This window comes from Heterodontus francisci, chromosome 7, assembly GCF_036365525.1.
Source record: "Heterodontus francisci isolate sHetFra1 chromosome 7, sHetFra1.hap1, whole genome shotgun sequence".
Taxonomy (NCBI): domain Eukaryota; kingdom Metazoa; phylum Chordata; class Chondrichthyes; order Heterodontiformes; family Heterodontidae; genus Heterodontus; species Heterodontus francisci.
The window spans coordinates 58,951,490-58,973,581 of NC_090377.1; the positions used below are offsets into that span (position 1 = coordinate 58,951,490).

At 40.3% G+C, this 22,092-nt stretch overlaps 1 protein-coding gene across 7 annotated transcripts in view; it reads left to right on the top strand.

Annotated features, from left to right (window-relative positions):
* The window catches only part of LOC137372007 (RNA-binding motif, single-stranded-interacting protein 1-like), a 511,784-nt gene that overhangs the window by 253,995 nt on the left and 235,697 nt on the right, over positions 1-22,092 (top strand). For all 7 annotated transcript variants that reach the window (XM_068035256.1, XM_068035255.1, XM_068035254.1 and 4 more), the window contains one exon: positions 8,466-8,632. In XM_068035256.1, the coding sequence (XP_067891357.1) occupies positions 8,466-8,632 (167 nt within the window). The remainder of the gene's footprint in view (positions 1-8,465; positions 8,633-22,092) is intronic.

Genomic DNA, 22,092 nt, shown 5'->3' on the forward strand with positions numbered 1-22,092 from the left:
TTAGTTAAACCATTTGTATGAGGTACAAACTAAGAAAAAAAAGTTCAAGATTGATCTTGTGAAGCACTCACACAAAAAAGTGATTAATGGTTTTCTGGTTAATGTTTTTGCTTCAACTAGTAGAATTGGACCACAGGGAGCTGGATACTGAGGGAGCCTTACATTTGTATGCATGGATGAGTTAGCTAGGCTGTGTTGTGTCTCTTTGCTTTTATTTTTGAGATCCATAAAAATCAAGAGTACTTTACTAAGCATTTATGATACTCACGTTTAATGTTTTGTGGTCATGGACTCAACCCCTAGTGATCCTGATTACAAACCAATTTTGGTGAACTCCATCCTTTCAGCCAGCTGGAGCAGCTGACCTTGAGGTTTGGTGAATTACAAAAATGAAGCAACTCTTTAGCTGTAAAGTAATGCTCATCACATCATTCTTCCATGTTATTACTCCTTTTTTTGTTGTTGTCTGCATCAGCAGTTCCAAAAAGTTGCAAAATAAATACATAGTTGCCAACCATTCACATCACAAGTGGCCAACCCAAGTTTTTGGAGTGCTGGGCGCATGCCAATACTTTGCCTTCAATATCCACTTTTACAAACGCTCCAGCAACATTGACTGACTTGCCTCAAAGTCTTGCAAGTTCTTTGTGCACATGGGCATCCAAGAACTTGTGCACCAAGTTGTGGGTACCACACTGGTTTGCACATACCAAAAAAACCCCGAAATTCTAAGTCGTCTTAGCTATATATGTTGACTGTAAATAAAATGTTCTTGATTCATTGATCTCCTGTGCTGTGAGAATCTTATGGCCCAATGTGCCTGTGATGCCTCTTTGATAGAGCTGTCCCATTAGTCTCACTCCCTCCTCTTTCCACATAGCTCTGCATTTTTTGTGTATGTATCTATTTTTGAAAGTTACGATTAAATCTGCTTCCACAATCCTTTTCAGGCAATGCATTCCAGATCATCTTTAACTTGATGTATTTAAAAAAAAAAACTCCTCATCCATTATTGCCCCAAACTCGCCCAGCTTTCTTGCCAATTACTCAAATCTGTATCCTATGATTCATGTGGTATGGCCATATTTATAACTACATAGTTGGGTTCAGCTGCTTTTTTTCCACAGTAATCCCTTGGAATTTGTCCCCAAATTCTAAACATTACTGGCAATAGATTTGTGTAGTCAGACAGCCAAGTCATGACTTGTATGCAGAGAATGTATCACTGATTAAAGCCATACATGCTAACCATCAGTGTTTTATAGACCTTTTTCGAGTTATGGGAGCCCTGATAGCATATCAGCGCTTTGATTGCTGACAAAAATCTGTAAAGAATGCATCCTTCTCCCATCTATTCCAGTGGCTAATGCACTGGAACAAATTCATCTCCCTCTTTCTTTTTTCCCCCCCATCTCCCCACAGGAAGCTCTCTCCTGTGTGCGTGTGTCCCCGACCCCTGACCGGAGAGGGTGTTTGTAGAGTGTTTCTTTGCAAACGACAATGTATATTTGTATAGTGCTTTTAAAGTTCAAGACTATTCGGCACTTCAGAAGTACAGTCGGGCATAAGTAGACTTTAAGGCAAAGGAAATGTTAGGAAGGGTGACCAAAAGCTTTGAGTGTTGAGGACCTTACAGGAAGAGAGGGATTTCGGGAGGAAATTCCAGCCTGTGGGGCTTAGATGGTGGTGAGGAGGGAGACTATTTCATAACAGATCAGATTCTGACAAACTGTGTATTTGGAAATAGGTTGCAGAGGTGAAGGTGGTTAGAGAATCCAAGGGGGAAGGCTGTGAAAGGATGAAAACAAGGGCAATCATACATTTTTGGCATCTCGGGACTGAGAACCAATGCATGTCAGTAAGGGAAGTTGATCGGTGTCAAACCTTTGTTCTGCCATGAGTTGGGTCATCCAAAATAAATAGCACCACTGATGCCATGTAAATATTGTCTCTAATGATGTCAGTCATCATTTTCCCTGCAGGTTGTGAGTGCTCAGCCCTCCCATACAGACTAGTAATGTCGATTTTTTTCTCTGACCAGTATGAACCTTTTCTATTCAGTAAGGATTAGAGACCACATGCATCCAGAAGTGTATACCATTTGCAGTTGTTCATTATTGCTGAGACTAGTGGAATCAATCCTTCAGCATGAATAGCATTATGATATAAAGTCATGCCCCTCTTTTGTGATATCAGAGGCAAAATACTAGTATAAAATGCATTTAGTTTGGGGCGGGGGGTGGGGTGAGATGCTAATGTTGCTATCTCACTGGCCTAGGCTGCAGTCACTCCAACACTGATGTGACTGTAGTGTATGCAATTAATTTATTTGAAATGAGCTTTGATCAGCTAGCCCTCTTTTCAATTTTAGATTAGCCACATTATATACTCTTCAATTGTAAAATTTACTAAATTACAGACTAGCAAGTGTTGAACTCCTTTGATTTACATATTTCAGAAGCTAAAATAATTAGCTATTGGCTTTGCATCAGTTTCATGTAAAATAATGGAATTATTTGTCAGGGTAAATTTGAGGAATACCTCTACATGAATAACCTAATGAACATCAGCCAACATGTATTCAGAAAAGAGAGAGGGCCTACCTGACCAACCTTCTTAACTTCTGGGAGAAAGTAACAGTACAAGTGGACTATGCAGAGCCTGACAACTTGGGTCTAGACTTTCAAAAGGTATTTTATAAAGTTTAAGATATTAACATATGAATTAGGAGCAGGAGTAGGCCACTTGGCCCCTTGAGCCTGCTGCTGTTCAAGATCATGGCTGATCTGATTGTAACCCCCATTCCCACCTACCCCCGATAACCTTTCACCCCCTTGCTTATCAAGAATCTATCTACCTCTGTCTTAAAAATATTCAAAGACTCTGCTTTCACTTCCTTTTGAGGAAGAGAATTCCGAATACTCAGTACCTTCTGAGAGAAAATAATTCTCCTCATCGCTGTCTTAAATGGGCGACCCCTTATTTTTAAACAGTGACCCCCTAGTTCAAGATTGTCCCATAAGAGGAAATATCCTTTCCACATCCACCCTTTCACAATCCCTCAGGATCTTGCATGTTTCAATCAAGTTGCCTCTTACTCTTCTAAACTCCAGTGGATACAAGGCTAGCCTGTCCACCCTTTCCTCCATAAGACAACCCACCCATTCAAGGTATTAGTCTAGTAAACCTTCTCTGAACTGCTTCCAGCACATTTACATCCTTCCTTTAAATAAGGGGACCAGTACTGCACACACTACTCCAGATGTGGTCTCGCCAATGCCCTGTATGACTGAAGAGTAACCTCCCTACTTTTGTATTCAATTCCTGTTTCAATAAATTATAGCATTCTATTAGCTTTCCTAATTACGTGCTGTATCTGCTTGCTAACCTTTTGTGATTCATGCACTAGGACACCCAGATCCATCTGCATCTTGGAGCACTGCAATCTCTCCATTTACATATATGCTTTTTTATTCTTCCTGCCAAAATGGACACTTTTCACATTTTCCCACATTATGCTCCATTTTGCCAAATCTTTGCCCACTCATTAACCTATCTATAATCCCTTAAAAGCCTCGTAATGGCATCTTCACAACTTCCTTTCCTATCTATCTTTGTCATCAGCAAATTTAGCAACCATACCTTTTGGTCCCTTCATCCAAGTAATTTATATAAATTGTAAAAAGTTGAAGCCCCAGCACTGATCTCTGTGGCACACCACTCATTACATATCAGTTAAGCTCAAAGTTGTGGGGATCCAAGGTAAATTCTAGGAACATAGGAGCAGGATTAGGCCATTCAGCCCATTGAGCCTGCTCTGCCATTCAATTAGATCATGGCTGATCATCTACCTCATTGCCACTTTCCCTCACTGTCTCCATATCCTTTGATGTAATTTCTCTCCAGAAGTCTACCAAATGAACATACAAATTAGGAGCAGGAGTAGGCCACTTGATTTCTGTCTTGAACATATTGAGTGAGTTTTCACAGCCCTCTGGGGTAGAGAATTCCAAAGATTCACCAGCCTCTGAATGAGTGAAGAAACTCCTCCTCATCTGTCATAAATGGCCTACTCCTTATTCTGAGATAATGTCCCCTGGTTCTAGACTCAACAGCCAGAGGAACCACCCTATCTACAAACACCCTGTTGTACCCTGTAAGAATTTTGTAAGTTTCAATGAGATCACCTCTCGTTCTTTGCAACTCTAGGGAATAAAGGCCAAATTTCCTCAATCACTCCTCCATAAAACAATCCCATCATCCCAGAGATTAGTTGGTGAACCTCCATTGCACTCCTTCTGTGGCAAGTATATACTTTCTTTAGATAAGGAGACCAAAATTGTACACTCTACTCCAGCAGCAGTCTCGCCAAGGCTCTATACAATTGCAGCAAGGCAACTTTACTCCTGTAATCAAATCCCCTTGCGATGAAGGCCAACATACCATTTGCCTTCCTTTATTGATTGTTGCACCTGCATGCTAGCTTTTAGTCACTCATGAACAAGGACACCCAGGTCCCTTTAGACACCAACGTTTCCCAACCCCCCCTCCATTTAAGAAATATTCTGTGTTTGTGTTTTTTTTTACCAAAGTGGATCACTTCACACTTCTTCACATTATGTTCCATGTGCCATGTTCATGCCCAATCACTTGGCCCTGTCCAAGTCTGCTTGAAGCCTCCTTGCATCTTCCTCACAATTTGCATTTCCACCTAGTTTTGTCATCAGCAAATTTGGAAATATTACAGTTGGTTCCCACATCCAAATCATTGGATTACAAGCAGCTGTGGCCCTAGCCACATATGGTTCTTTGATCCTTGTGATACTCAACTAGGGTATAGCCTTCCGCCCAGAGAGTGACCCGTTTATTCCTACTCCTCTGCTTTCTGTCTATTAACCAATTCTCAATCCATAGCAGTATATTACCCCAATCCCACGTGCTCTAGTTTTGTTTTTACTGACCTGTGTGGGACCTTTTTTTTTATCAAAAGCCTTCTGACAATCCAAATACATCACATCAACTGGTTCTCCTTTACCTATGGTACAAGTAACATCCTCAGAAAAACTCCAGGTTTATCGAACATGATTTCCTATTCATAAATCCATGTTTCCTCTTCAATTTTACCATTATTTTCTAAGTGTCCAGTTATCACATCCTTTTATAATAGATGATATTTTCCCTACTACTAATGTCAAGCTAACAGGTCTATAGTTCTCCATTTTCCATCTCCCTCCCTTTAAATAGTGGGGCTACATTTGCTACTTTACAGTCTGCAAGAACCTTTCCAGAATCTATAGAATTTTGAAAGATAACTGCCAATGCATCCACTATTTCTATAGCCACCTCCTTCACCACTCTTGGATGTAGCTCATCTGGTCCAGGGGATTTATCAACCTTCAATTTAGTTAACTTTTCAAGGACTACCTCTTTACCAATACTAATTTATTTCAGTTCCTCAGTTTCACAAGTCCCTTGGTTGCCTAGTATTTCTGGGCGATTTTCTGTATCTTCTTCCATGAAGACAGACACACAGTTATTTAGTTTCTCTGCCATTTCCCTGTTCTACACTGTAAATTCTCTTGTCTCCATCTGTAATGGGCTACATTTGTGCTAGCTAATCTTTTCCTTTTCACATATCGAAAGAAGCTTTTACAGTCCGCCTTTGTTTCTTGCTTGCATTCATATTCTCTTTTTTCCCTTTCTTTATCAGTTTCTTGGTCATCCTTTTGGGTTCGAAATTGCTCCCAATCCTCAGGCTTGCCACTTTTTCTGGTATCCTTATAAGCCACTTTGATCTAATGCAATCTGGGAATGAGTGAGATTGGCTGAAGCTAATAACAGGTACAGGTTAGAGGAGTTATGTTGGTGTGGGAAGAGTACTATGTGAGGTGCCCTGGGGACTGTTGGTGGGATCGCTACTGTTAGTAATTTGTATTAGTGACTTAGGTTCAGAAATTCAATGCAAATTGATCAAATTTTCAGATGATCCTAACCTAGGAAAGGGAGTAGGAAATATGGAAGTTTGTTCTTTTTTTTTTTCTTTCTGTCTGTTTCTCAGCAGTTAATGAGCCTCCTGTCCACATCTGGTTCTGATGAAGACTGAAATTAAATCTGTACTACAATACATGAACAATATATGTTATATGTGGTCTATTCCTAAAGTTGTGAGCAATTTCTTGAATATCGCAGTTTACATTTATTCTTGCAGCTTCTGAAGTTAGCTGAAAGGGACTTTTGTGCTAAAGGAAATGTTCTGGCTTAAAACTGTTTTATATTTTTTATGAATGAATAACAGGAAGGAAATGGTATACCACCATGGGTTAAGACATTTATAGCTGTAAGAAAGTAGTGGTGAGAGTGGGGTTTGGACATGATATGATCTTTGGTGGAATAAATGCTTAAATTAATGTTTTTGCTTTGGAACATATCTTTCTGCAATTTATAAAGGAGATAAATGATTTCCATGATTTGATAATTGACTTCTATTTCATGTAGCGGTACATAATATCTTTGCAAAGTCAAGCTACAAAAACATCCGAACAATGAATTATCATGCTTGCCTAATTTTACACTAACTTTAAATTTCAATCAACTAGTTCTTTAATGTATTAAGTGTTATGTAGCACAACTCCATCTACCAGTCTTGCTTCCATATCAGCCATGATATAATTGAATGGCTGGATATACTCAGAGTTGAATGGCCTATGTTGAATGTTCCTCTGTTGTAAACTTATTATCTGGAGAGGAAGTTGAAAATCTGTTATCCTTTGCATGAGATTTGTATAATATAAATTATTTAACTTGAATTATAAATTTCCCCACAAAAACAATCTAACTAGCAAACCACAATATGTATCTTAGATTATAGCAGTAGGCCTGAGCCTCTGGATTACTAGTTCAGGCACATTAGCACTGTGCTACCATTTCCTCCTGAATGGAAAAATATGTACAAACACCCTTGTGTGATTGATGCTACAACTCGTCTCCACACTCTCCTTCCCTGTAGAGAAGCTCCTGAAATCTACTGTCCACTTCGCAAAGGCAAAATGGCCTGGATGAAGAAATTACCACTTGAGATTTGAATGGGAAGGGTTGGGGGAACATCAAACACCTTTGCTAGATGACTCGGGAATGGTTTATCCAAATCCCTAGAAATAAATTATTTGTCGCTCTTCTTGGTCTAAGGTAGCAGTTCCCAAACTTTTACTTAATTGCATACCTACTTCCAGCTGCCCTCGTACCCCTAACAGCATACAGAGGTTTAATACTTTAACCTCTTTAATGCCCAAGCATTGTACAAAATGTACAAATTATAATACATATGACCTCAGTAGAGACTGTTAACTTTAAAACAAGAGATATGGACTCCCCTAACTGATTTTAAAGAATTGCACAAGATTTCATGTTAAGATTTTTACTATTAACAACTTAACTTAAAATCAACATTAAACAGTGTTTAGGTAGCTAATGCACTAAATTACAGAGAAAAGATTTCCCGTTAACTTAACACACTCTAAAGCCCCACACTACATTTATACATCAGTGTTCTCATCAAAAAGGCATCCTTGCAGTTAAAATATAGATTGATCACATCTGATTTTTGAATATGAAGAAGTCTTGCTAGTGAGAAATACTACACACTCAGTGATGTGCAGTATCGAATCAAAAAGTCCTGATCTTATTGCTACCTTTTTTTAACATGGTTTCTCCCCAGTATGCCCCTGCACAGCTCCTTCTAAATGTTTCCATATACTCTTTGTATTAATGCCACAAGAATTGTGGAATGCTGCTGGGAGCAGTTGATCTGGTCTCTTTTTCTTCACTAGAAATAATACAGTTGTTTAGAATGATGAGGCTGACTGGGATAATTTGTCCTTCCAATAATGTTTCCTCATTCTCACTGCACAAGCATGAGGAAGCATAGTACAGGGCATTCACGCACGTCACTTGGATGGGAGGGGCAATTTTGACAGGCATGAGGGGACAGCAAGGGGAGTGACAGCAGACAGGCATGCTCAGTAAAGTATTTTCTAGAACAAAAGCCTGTTCCTGCATACTGTCATTTTTAGCTTGGTAATTAAATTGTGAACAATGGATACTAAGAATAATTAGAAAGCAATAATGTAATAAAGTTAATATTTGTAATTGGTATGAATGAAGCTCGAGGCATTTTAACCAGCATCTGAATCCAAGATCAGATTACAGGTTTGGAAACACATTGGTGTCCGCTATTTTCAATATACGCTTCCAATTTTTGTGCATTCGGTTGTGAGTACATACGATAATGGGATCCATGTTTTTGCTTTTGTTGTCATTCATGCATGCAACATTGTTTCCCAATAATCCTTCAGTTATTACTATTGAGATCCTATGTTGAGCATATTATTACAAATATGCAATCTGCCTGAGTTTGATCAACTTTATTCCCAGATAATTTAATACATTGACTCTTTTTTTTTTTACAGCAACCCTGTGCACCCACCTCTCATCCAATGGCCCCACCCAGTCCCCTCACCAACAGCAGTAGTGGCAGCAATAATACAGGATGGGAACAGCTCAGTAAGACAAACCTTTACATCAGAGGACTGCCACCAGGCACCACTGACCAAGATCTGGTGAAACTCTGCCAGCCGTAAGTACTTCAAGCATCATGTTCTAAGCAGTTGTTTCCAATTGTTCTTTGTCCTGTTAAATTTCAGCATTATTGGACTAGGTTTTTTTGATATTTAAATAATCTGTATAACTACACAAATGGGTGTGTACTGGAATTGCCTTAAATTAGAGCTGTTTGGTTCATGTGAAAAATGCTTCCACGTTAGTGTGTGTTTAGTGAACAGTGCTTTGGAGCTCAAATTTATCAAGCTACAGGGTGGTACCACTATAATTTAGGGACTATATAAAGAAAATTCCCTGTGTAAGCTATCAATTGATATTTAACAATTAAAACTGATTTTATCTCCTTTTGCACACAGATTGCTAACTAGTTGGATATAACGCTGATTTGTAACAAATCATTAAAGAACATTAAGAATGTTAAAATGCTGTTTCAGTGAGCACCTGTTACTTAAAAGATAACTTATTGGAGAAGATTTTAATGTAAAAACTTACTAATTTTTAAAAAGCCTTCTACTTTGTAGTGAAAGTTTGTTTTTTAAACAGTTTGTGGTCAGCAATGAAGCAACAACCTGTCCCAGTGACCTTGAAGAAAGCTGCCCACAAAGATCTAACTATCTCTGACGTGGTTTTCCCTTTTCCCAATGGCAGTTTAAATCTGACACCAATTCAAAGGGATCTCTTGGCATGCAGCTGCAGTAATGTCAGCATGCAAGTAAGCAGCCAATCACATTGAAGAATTCACACTGAGCAAACCAGGAAATTGAAAACATTTAATATCGTTCACTTATTGATTTTTCTGTCTGAAAATTTAAGCTCGATTGGATTAAGATGGAAGCTAAAATAAAGATAAGCAAACTTAAAGAAATTTTTAAATGTGGATTTTTTTAACCTTATGGAGAAATTTGACATTCCACAAATATAAAATTAGCTTCTGAGGGCCAGTGAGAATGTTTAGCAGTAGTTATGAAGTTGGGTGCCATTTAAAACCCCACTTAGACCTCATTTAATAAGTTGTAACTTTTTCAAGTGTTTTTACAGCACAATCATGTAAGAGTGGATGTTCTTGTGAATTCATAGATTTTCCTTTCATTGCTGTCTGGGGTGCCTCACTAAAGTGTAGAATCACTGACCGCAACTTCTGGATTTCTGCATTACTCTGTGCATAGGTGGACTCCAGAAGCTGACAGTTTCATCCTCATTTTCACTGCATAATCCAGGCCATTGTTGCAGCTGCATGGACAATTTCAGGTCTCAAATTCAAATCTAAGGTGCTTGGATGATGCCAACAGGCAACTTCATTTAATCCAATGGTGACTCTCATTTTTGGTCCCTAATAAGGAGCTTCAGCATTGAATAAGTATGCAGCAGTTTGAAGTTTCTATTCTCTAATTATTATCTGCCCTCCAAAAACAGGAAAATACTTTGGACCAGTAATGATGTGTAGCACTAGAAGACCCAAAGAAGTAGAAGTATTGATATAGAAACGTTGCCATTGTAATGTTTTTCTAATTAAAAAATAAAATCTCAATTGTTGTAGTGCTTCGCGCTTGATCCTTTTGTGGTGTTTTTGTATTTGTCAGTAGCAGGTATGGTGGGTATACAGATGGGGTCACAAATGTTGCTTTGAACATCTAGTTACAAATATCTCCTGTCAACCTTTTCAAAAGGAAACCGCTAGGATCTGTTTAGCAGCCCACTTCAAAGAAAACTACCACGGACATCAAAAAGAAAGACCGACTTGCATTGATGCACTCTTTCATGACGACCAGCCAGTGAAGTACTTTTCAAATGTAGTCACTGTTGTAGGAAATACGGCAACTAATTTGTATACACCAAGCTCCCACAAACAGCAATGTGATAATGACCAGATCATCTGTTTTTGTGATGTTGATTGAGAAATAAATATTGGTCAGGACACCAGGGATAACTCCCCTGCTCATCTTCGAAATAATAGTGCCATGGGATATTTTACATCCACCTGAGAGGGAAGATGGGTTTTACATCTCATCCGAAAGATGGCACCTCTGACTCTGTGTTGCACTGGAGTGTCAACCATGAGTTTTGAGAGTGGGACTTGAACCCTCAACCTCCTGACCTCAGGTGTGACCCACAGCTGACACCAGTTAAATCACTTAATTTTTTGCAGGTTACAATATACCTTCATGATTTTCTTTGTATAACAATGTTTTTCAGAACATTGATCCTCCAGTCTTGAAAAGTCTGTCTCTGTCTGTGTGTTTGGTATGCCTGTATATCTCTGCAGGGGTTCTGCAAGTTAGTTGATGTTTGTCAGGAATTGGGCGGGAGGGTGAGGGGTGCGCAAACGGAGGAAGTAAATTAGCTGCCAGATGTCCTTGGATTTTAAGCTCAGCCCATATCCACATGACATTTTCTACATGATTTGTTGGGTGTGAATAAAGAGTGTTAATTAAAATGCTGGGCAAAGTAATAATATTGTCACCCAGTGTCAACGCCACGCACTTTTTCGGGTGTAAGATAAGCTGTACTCTAGTAATGTTAGCTTCAGTTTCCAATTTTGGTCCAGTTGATTTTCAGTTTCACAAATACAGATATCTTGAATTTTGCCTGTTACACTGGCTGTCTGAAAATTATTAAATGTTTTTCAGCATAGCCACACATATCCTTAAAACTTATTGAGCAATATGCAGTAATGTCATTGTGCTGGTTATGTTTTTTAAATAGGTACTTTTGTCTAATGAACTTGTCCCTACTGTGAACTTCATTTGGCATTCCATTTAGAAGCTCCTTAAAGCCATCAGAGAAAGGAAACTCATCTCATCAATCTGGCTGGAATCAAGTCCTCCAAAAGCAACTTATATTTATGTAGCACCTATGATATAATGAAATGTCCCAAGGCACTTCCCAAGAGCATAATCACTCACAAAGAAACATGCAGTAGGACAGGTGACCAGAAACTGGTCAAAGAGGTAGGTTTTAAGGAGCATCTTGAGAGAGAGGTGGTGAGTCAGTGGGATTTAGGGAGGTTAGGGTCTAGACATTTGAGGGCATAGCGGTCAATGATAGGTTGAAGGAAGTAAAGGATGCTAAAGAGGCTGAAATTGGAGGGCAGTTCTCAGAATTGTCGGGCTGGAGGGGGCTACAGAAATAATGAGGGATTTGAACACAAGAGCAAACTAATGCTTTGATACAGACTACAACACCATCCACAAACTATGCAGACAACACCCAGCTCAACATTTCCTCTACCCCTTTCAACACTCTAGCCTCTGCGTTGTCAAGACTATTTTTCCAACACTTTGAGCTGCAATTTCTACCATTAAGACCGAAATCGGTGTTTGACACCCACCACAAACTCTGTACCATTCCCACCAATTCCATTGGCTTCCTTGGTCACTACCTCAGACTGAACCATACTGTTTGCAACTTCAGCATCCTTTTCAACCCTGAACTGAGTTTCAGACCTCATATACTCTCCATCACAAAGACAGCCAACATCCATCTTTGTAACATCCCTTATCTCAGCCTGCTGCTGGACCCTTCACCGCATGCCCTTTGTCACCTCCAGACTCGACTATTGCAATGCTCTACTCATCGGTCTTCCATCCTGCACTCTCTATAAACTCCAGCTCATCCAAAACTCTGCTGCCCCTAAGTTAAGCTGCAGGTACTGCAAGCAATTAGGCAAGCAAATGGTATGTTGGCCTTTATTACAAAGGGATTGGAGTTTGGAGGGCTTACTACAATTATATAGGCCTTTGGTGAGACCAAGCCTTCAGTACTGTGTGCAGTTTTGGGCTTCTTATCCAAGGCAAGTATATCATTCCTCAGAGGGAGTGCAATGAAGGTTCACTAGACTGATTGATTGATTTCTGGAGTGAGTGAATGTCCTATTAGGAGAGATTGAGTAGTCTAAACCTATATTCTCTAGAATTTAGAAGAATGAGAGGTGATTTAATTGAAACACATCACGCCCCTTGAGTTTTACAGGGTAGATGCTGGGAGGGTTTTTCCCCTGAATGGGGAGTCTGGACCTATGGGTCACAATTTCGAGATAAGGGGTCAGTCATTTAGGGCTAAAATGAGAAGAAAATTCTACGCTCAAAGGATTATATATTTTTGCAATTTTCTGCCCCACAGCTGTGGATGCTTGAATATGTTCGAGACAGGAGAACCGCTTCTACAGAGTACTAAACCTGGGGAATTTGAGTGAGAATTTAGTGCAGTGAAGGATGAGGTGCTGGTCCTTTGTTTTTTAAAATTACCAGAACAGTCTCCGAGGGAGCAGGAGACTGGGAGAGCTGAGGTCTGGAGGTATTAATTAAAATTAATAGTTTAAACAAAGTACTAACTAGACTCTAAAAGAGGGAGTAGATTTATTTTTTGAAGATCATGGATGGGAAGCTGAGACCTATTCCTTGCAATTCCTATGCCATATGGGAACTTGAGGACACTGTCTTGGTGGACCACATGTGTAGGACATGTCTCTAGCTACTTGAACTCAGGACTTCTGACCTTGAGGGGCAACTGGAGTCACTGTGGAGCATCAGGGAGGCCAAAGGTTTCCTTGGATCGTACATTTCAGGAGGTGGCTGTCCTGCAGGCAGAGTGAGTTCCGGATGGTCACCCATCTGCTACCCTGAAGAACAGCAAGAGGCAGGATGTGCAGGAGCCTTCACTGTGTGCTGCTCTCAAACCGGTACGCAGCATTGGAGACTGCTGGGAGTGACTGCATCTTAAAGGAGTGCAGTCCAGACCATGGCACCTATGGACAAGGATTGTATAGCCGGAGCAGCAGAGAGTAAAAATGCACTTGTTATGGAAGATTCCATAGTTAAGGAGAGAGATGTGCATTTCTGTAGCCATCATCGTGAGTCCCACATGGTGCGTTGTCTTTTACCCTGGCGCCAGAAAGGCATCTCTAAATGGGTGCAGAATATTCTCCAGGGGGGAAGGGAGGGAGCCACTCGGTACCAACAACATGGAGAGAGCAGTTATTGTGCTCCTTTCAGGAGCTAGGAAGGAAGTTTAAATAGGACCTCAAAGGTGGTAGTGCCTTGTGCCAGCAAGAGTAAAAGTAGGAAAATAGGGAGGATCAATGCGTGGCTTGAGGCATGGTGCAGGAGGGAAATCTTCAGATTCTTGGGGCATTGGGGGCAAGAAGCACTTATTCAAAGAGGACAGTTTGCACCAGAACAGGACTGGGGCAAATAGCCTCGTGGGGAGCTTCACTAGTGCAGTTGGGGAGGGTTTAAACTTAATTGGCAGGGGTGGACGTCAGCATATGGAAGTAGAAAAGAGTATGGTGCATAAAGGAGTGAGAGCATTGAATAGTATTAGAGGAGGAAGTAAAACCATATTAGATAGGAAAAGACTAAGATGGACTGAGGAATATAAAGGATTTTGAATGCATGTATGCAAATGCACAAAATGTGGTGAATAGGATTGGTGAGCTACACGTGCAAATAGCCATGTGGGGTTATGATGTGGCAATAATGGAAGCGTGGCTTAAAACTAGTGAGGACTGGACACTTAATACTCATGGATATGAAGTGTTCTGAAAAGATAGGGAAGGAAAAAAGGGAGGTGAGGTGGTAATAATTGGGGAAGACATTGTGGTGCTGCCCTCTCAAGGACATCCCCTCGTGGCAAGGACAAAATCCATTTGGTTGGAATTGAGAGGCAAAAAGGGGATTATCATGCTATTGGGGGTATTCTATAGGCCTCCACATATTGAGAGAAAGAGGAGCAAATCAGCAGAGAAATCACAGATGTGCAAGAACTATATAGGTGATATTGTAGGACTTTAATCGCCCAAATATCAATTGGGATAATGTGAAAGAGGAGGGGGAGGAATTTCTGAAATTCGTTAAGGAGAACTTCCTTGACCAGTATGTTCTCAGTCCAACTAGGAAGGAGGTATTGCTGGGGAGTGAGTTGGGCCAAATGAACCATGAGCCTGAGAACATTTTGGTAAGAGTGATCATTGTATCATAAGGTTTAGATCAGCAATGGAGAAGAGCAAGCAATAATCTAAAGTGGAACTTTGAAATTGGAAGACAACTAACTTCAATGGGATCAGAAAGGATCTGACCAGAGTAAAATGGAACCCAAGATTGACAGGAACAATGGGTGATCTTTAAGGAGGTGATGTTTCAGGTACAAGCTAGGTATATTCCAGCAAGAGGGAAAGGCAGGGGGACCAAAGCCAGGGCTCCTCAAATGATGGAGATAGAGAATATGATGGAAAAGAAAGAGGGTTTATGGTGCATGTCAGGTGAGTTCTTCAAGTGAAATCCAGGCCAAATACAGTATGTATGTTGAGTGGTGGGGTGAAGAGAAAAGCAGACTGGCAAGGAGAGAATATGAGAATAGAATGGCAGTTAACATAAAAGGTAACCCAAAAATGTTCTACCGACATGTAAATAGTAAGCAGGTATAAGAGGTGTGGTTGGGCTAATTAGGGATAATATTTGCTTGGAAGCACAGGGCAAGGCTAGAATACATAGTTCTTTGTATCACTGTTTACAAAGGAAGAGGATACAGACAAAATATCAGTAGCAGTTGAGATGGTAGTGGTAATGGATGTGTTGAAAATTGATAGGCAGGATATACTGGAAAGGCTGGCTTTGCTTAGAGTGGATAAGTCACCTGGTCCAGATGGCTTGCATCCCAGATTGCTAAGGGAAGTGGGATGGAGAGAACGGAAGGTCTTATTTGTACGGATTTTAAGGAAGTGTTTGACAAAGTACCACGAGAAGCCTGGTTAACGAGATTGAGGCTCATGGGGCATGAGGGTCACTGTCAGCTTGGATTTTTAAAAAAGTCTTGCGTTCAGAAAAAAGCAAGTCATATTAACTGTTTTTTATATTGGAGGAATGTGGTGTTTCCCAAGTGTCAGTTGCTAGGACCTATATTATAAATAACTATATATAAAAAATATATTCTGTATAAAATTTCAAAATTTGCCAAGGATACAAAACTTGGAGGTGTGGCAAACAGTGAGGATGATACCAATTGACTGCAACAAGATACTGATATGCGAGCAGAATGGGCAGACAGGTGGCAGATGGAATTTAGTAGTGAAATGTGAGGTGATAAATTTTGACAGAGGGGAGAAAGAGAGACAGTATATACTTAATGGCACAGTTCCAAAGTGTGTGAAGGGACAGAGGGCCCTGGAGATTCATGTGTATTTGAAGGTGGCAGGGTATATCTAGAGAGTAGTTAGCAAAGCATATGGGCTTCATAAATAGTGGTATTGAGTACAAACGCCAGGAAATTATGCTGAATCTTTATAAAGCTCTGGTTAGGCCACAACTGGAGTATTGCATTGAGTTCTGCTCACCACACTTTGGGAAGGATATCAGGGTCTTCAAGAGGGTGCAGAGGAGATTTACCAGAATGGTTCCAGGGTTGAGGGAATTTAGCTACAAGGTTAGGTTGGAGAAATTGAGGTGGTTCTCCTTGTAGCAAAGTAGATTGAGGGGAGATTTGTTAGAAGTGTACAAGATTATGACCGGGTGAGATAAAGTAGACAAGGACTAGAGGGAACAGATTTAAGGTTTTGGACGAGCGATACAGGGGGCATGTGAGGAAGCACTTTTTTTTTATGCAGGGAGTCATAATAACCCTGGTACTCGGTGCCTATGAGGGTGGTGGAAGCATGATTTCAAAAGAAAGTTGGATAGGCACATGAAGGAAATAAACTTGCAGGGCTACAGGGATAGAGCATGAGAATGGGACTGCCTGGATTGCTTTGCAGAGAGCTGACACAGACCTGATGGGCGTTGTCCCCTTTGTTACAATTCCATGACCCTACAACAGAATTCAATAGATTTTTTTTTTTTGGACACTAAGGGAATCAAGGGATATGGTATAGTGCTGGAAGGCTGGAGATGAGGTAGAAGATCACCCATGATATTTTTGATGGAGCAGGCTCAAAGTGTGGAATGGCCTCCTTTTTTTATTTCTTGCGTTACCACCTGCTATCACCTTGTCCTCTGTGACCTACACTGGCTCCAGTCCTCCAACACATCAAATTTAAAATTCTTTTGCTTGTGTTTAGTTTCCATCATGACCTTTCTCCTTCCTTATCTATGACTTCCTCCAACGCTACACCCCAGCCCCACCTCCAAACTTTCCATTCCTCTAATTCATGTATCAGAAATGCCCCCTCCCTTTGCCTCATCGTTGGCCATGCTTTCAGCTGCCTCTGCTCCATGCTATTGGAACTCCTTCCCTAAGCCTCTCCTCTTTTAGTATCCTCCTTTTTAAAACTATTTCTTCAACCAAGCTTTTGGTCACACCTCCTAATATCATCTTTGGCTTGGAATCCATTTTTGTCTGATTGCACCTCTGCAGCAACTTGGGATATTTATTTCCACATTCATTGAGAAGGCAGAGTGGAGGAGCCTCAGCCCTTGCATTTGTCCAACAGGTTTGAGATTCTGTCAGCTTGTATGGATGAGAGCAAGGGCAGCAGGGTGGATGAGCAAACTGACCCTGGCACTGTGGTACAGGAAGCCATTCAAGCCGGGGGAGTAAATAGAGACGTAGTGGTAGTCGGAGATAACATGGCTGCAGAGAACTGTATCTCTGACTAAGAGCGAGAGTCCAGCAGGCTGTGTTGCCTGCTTGTTGCTAGAGTTCGGGACATCTGCTCTGGGCCGGAGAGGAACTTTCAGTAGAAGGGGGGAGAATCCGGTTGTCATGTTCACGTGAGTACCAATGACGTAAATAGGGACTAGGCAAGAGGTTCTGCATAGGGAGTATGAGCAGCTAGGGGCTAAATCAAAAAGCAGAACCTCAAAGGTAATAATCTCCATTATTACCTGAGCGGCGAGCAAATTGGCATAGGATAAATAAGATTAGACAGTTACATTTGTGGCTCAAAATTTGATGTGGGAGAAATGAGTTTTGATTCTTGGGCCACTGGCACCAGTACTGGAGAAAGTGGGAGCTGTACCATTGGGATAGTCTTCATCTGAACTGTGCTGGAACCAGTGTTTTGGCGAGTCATATAACCAGAGTGGCAGGGAAGTCTTTAAACTAACAAGTGCGGGTGAGGGATGAAGTGAGAAGATATGATGGAGAGAAGACAAGGCAAGAGAGCAAGGTAGCGAGAAGGGAAATAATCAGTATGAGAGGAAGGGACGGAATGGACAAAATTAAGAGTGTGTAAGCAGCTAAGGCTAGCGGCTGCGTAATAGTAAGACGACAGAACTAAAGGCTCTGTATTTACGAATGCCATGTGCAACAAAACAAATGAATTGATTGCTCAAGTAGAAATAAATATGTATGATCTGATGGCCATTACAGTGATATGGCTCTAAGATGATAGGCTGGGACCTGAATATTCAAGGACACGTGACATTTCGGAAGATTAGGAAGCTAGGAAAAGGTGGAGGGGTAGCTCTTAATTAAGAATGACAGTGCAATATTGAGAGGCAACTTGAGTTCTAAAAATCAAGATGTAGAATCAGTTTGGGTAGAGATAAGAAGTAAAGATAGGAAGTTGCTTATAGAAATAGTTTATAGGCCCCCTAACAGTAACCGCACTGTAGGATGGGGTATACAGGAAGAAATAATGGGGGCTTGTGAGAAAGGTATGATAATCAGGTGATTTTAATCTACAGATAGATTGGATGAATTGGATTGGCAAAGGTAGCCTGAAAGATGAGTTCACGGACTACTTTTGGGACAGTTTCTTGGAGCAGTATGTTCTAGAGCCAATCAGAGGGCAGGCTACTGTAGATCTGGTAATGTGTGACAAGACAAGATTAATTAATGACCTCATAGTAAAGGCATCCTTTGGTAGCAGCGATCACAGTATGATTGAATTTAGCATTCAGTTTGAGGGTGAGAAGAGTGGATCTAAGACTATTGTTTTAAAATTAAAGAAGGGTAATTGTGAGGGTTTGAAGACAGCTGGCTAAAGTAAACTGGGAAATTGGGTTGAGGGATAGGTCAGTAGAGATGCAGACATTGAAGGAGATATTTCCGAGATACATTCCAGTGAGAGAGAGAGACTCTAGGGAAGGACGCACCATCCGTGGCTAACTAAGAAAGTTAAGATAGTATCAAATTGAAAGAAAAAGCGTACAATTCAGCGGAGTAGTGGCAGGTCAGAAGATTGGACAGAATATAAAAACAGCAAAGAATAATGAGAGAGAAATTAGAGTACGAGAGAAGGCCAGGTAGAAATATAAAAACGGATAGTACGAGTTTCTACAGGGTTCTAAAAAGGAAAAGAGTGTCTGGGGAGTTAATAATGGAAAATAAGGAAATGGCAGAAGAATTGAACAGATTTTTTGCATCTGTCTTCACTGTAGAGGATACACATAGCATTCTAAAAATAATTATGAACCATCAACAGTTGAAAGGGAAGGAGGAACTTAAAACAATTGCTATCACCAGAGAAAGGGTACTGAGAAAATTATTTGAACTAAAAGCTGACAAGTCCCCAGGTTCTGATGGACTTCATAGTGGATGCATTGGTTTTAATTTTCCAAAATTCCCTAGATTCTGGAAAGGTTCCATCTGATTGGAAAATTGAGAATATAAATATTCAAGAAAGGAGGAAGACCGAAAGCAGGAAACAACAGGTTAGTTAGCTTAACACCTGTCATGGGGAAAATGCTGGAATCTATTATTAAGCAGGTTATAACAGTGCATTGAGATTGTCTAAATGACATCAGGCAGAGTCAACATGATTTTGTGAAAGGGAAATAGTGTTTGACTAATTTATTAGACTTCTTTGAGGAAGTAACAAGCGATGTGGATGTAGTGTAATTGGATTTCCAGAAGGCATTTGACAAGGTTCGGGAGTAACATATTAACATGGATGGAGAATTAGTTAGCTAACAGGAAACAGTTGGCATAAATGGGTCATTTTCAGGTTGGCAAGCTATAACTAGTGGAGTGCCACAGGGATCAGTGCTGGGGCCTCAACTATTTACAATCTCTCAACGACTTGGATGAAGGTACAGAATATACGGTTGCTAAATTTGCTGATGACACAATGATAGGAGAGTAAGTTGTGAAGAGGATATAAGGAGTCTGCAAAAGGATATAGGTAGGTTGTGATTGGGCAAAAATTTGGCAGCTGGAGTATAATGTGGGAAAGTGTGAACTTGTCCACTTGGGATAGAAGAATAGAAAAGCAATATATTTAATTGGAGAGAGATTGCAGAGCTCTGAGATGCAGAGGGATCTGGGTGTCCTAGTACACGAAACACAAAGTTAATATGCAGGTGATTAAGAAGGCAAACGCAATGTTGTTGTTTGTTGCAAGGGGGAATGGAATATGAGATGTTTTGCTCCAGTTGTACAGGGCATTGGTGACAACACATCTAGAGTATTGTGTATGGTTTTGGTCTCCTTAAGGATGTAATTCCATTGGAAGCAGTTCAGAGAAGGTTCACTCGACTGATTCCTGGGAAGAGAGGATTATCTTATGAGGCAAGGTTGGACAGGTTGGGGCTGTATTCATTGGAGTTAAGAAGGATGAGAAGTGATCTGATTGAAACATACAACACCCTGAGGGACTTGACAGGATGAATGTTAAAAGGATGTTTCCACATGTGGGAGAGACTAAAACTAGGGGGGCACAGTTTTAAAATAAGGGGTCTCATTTAAGACACAAGAAATTTTTTCTCAGGGTCATGAGTCTGTGGAACTCTTTCCCCTGGAGAGCAGTGGAGGCAGGGTCATTGAATGTTTTTAAGGCACTAGTAGACTGATTCTTGAGAAACAAGGGAGTCAATGGGTATCTGGGTAGGCAGAAAAGTGGAGTTGTGTCCACAAACAGATCAGCCATGATTTTCTAGAATGGTGGAACAGGCACGAGGGGCCGAATAGCCTACTCTTGTTCCTAGTTTGTATGTTGTATGTTCGTATTAAAGACAGTATGTGAATATACTTTGTGCTACTCAGACTTTATCAAATCATCTATTTATTTTCTCTCTTTTTTCAAGACATCATAATGTCGAGGGAATTTCAATTCAATCCAATTGTAACAAGAAACTTCACATGGTGTATACGTAACCAATTGCAGTGACTGGTGTTAATTAGCAACACTAATAAGGAATTCATATATTGTAATCTCTGCCCTCCTTTTCTCCCTGATGCTCCTTGTTTCTCTTTTATCTGTTTCCTGTAGTTCTGTCAACACACACTTTCCCTCGATCTCTTATTCCCCTTTTTGTTTAGATTTTCTGTCACAACCAATTTCCCTCAATTTTTCTCCCAAATTCTGCTATAAAATGTATAATTTCCCTTGTTATGTATTCCTGGCTTAACAGGTAAGCAGGCCTGCAACTTTCCCACAAATAGTCCTTGTAATCTACACTGTGGTTATGCTATGCAAAGTTATGGTCTTATTAAAAATTCCAAAAAATGTAATGTTAAACAGCATTTTAGATAGCAAAGCTTCAATTCTAAAAGACTTAAATGGCATGAATAACAAATTGAGCATCTATTTGGATTACACACCAAAATTAACGCAGGAGCTCTTACCTATTTTTCATAAGTGTGGTCTTTGTTCTTATCTGTTTTTAGTTCGTTCCCTTCATATTGGCATAAATACGGCTTCTTGTCTTGTAAGTATAATCTCAGTCCCAGTTTAATATTTGTCTTTGTCCGTGCTATTTCTAGTATTTCCTAATTTTCTTTTGCTTTTTCAACTTAGATTTTTATGCTGTGCTCTGGGTTGATCAGGTTCTCTCTACTGCTACTTACTTTTTCATGTAGCAGTGTTTTCTGCCTCTTCCTTCTGTCTTCTTTCTCAATTTGATCATTCGGTATCTCAGCTGAGTGTGTGGAAGTAATGTTAAGAGAACACTGGCTCATCAATAAAGAAACAAAGACCTGAAAAGAGCAATGCAAAACTAAGAGTTTGAGTATGGTAGTAGGTGTTCAAAATAGAATATTAAATATGCACAAAATTTGCATTGAAAGAACAAAAAGATGAAATAAGAAAACATATGGTGAAAATTGATATTAAAAATGAAATTCTGCTGTTCTAGTGGTGAAGGCGAACCTACTCAATGAGGGTGAGCTGGTTGAGTGAGACATGTATAGCACTCAGCAATGCAAGCCATCAGGTTGCAGGTTCAACCCCCTCATTTTTCCCCCCTGTTGACCTTTTAGTTGGTGGGCAGTGGGGATGGGAGGACAGGGAAGGTCGTCATATTTTGATCTCCTGTACCTCTTTACCAGGGAGAGGGGTAAATAAACAGCTGCTCTTTTTACTCTTCTTTGCTATCAGTTGATTCTTGGTCACAAGTGTGTTGTGTATGTATCAGATGAGAACAATGTCAGGTAGAGTTATGATGGCATGCACAATGAAATAGCTTGCTAACATTTATTGCGAGTAATTTTCAACCTTGGCCCAGGTGGAAAATTGGTGGAATCAGAGCAACTGGAAAGGAAAATTGGATGGGGTGTATAATGGGATGTCCAATCCGATAGGAAAGTTTCTTGTCACTCAGTTGA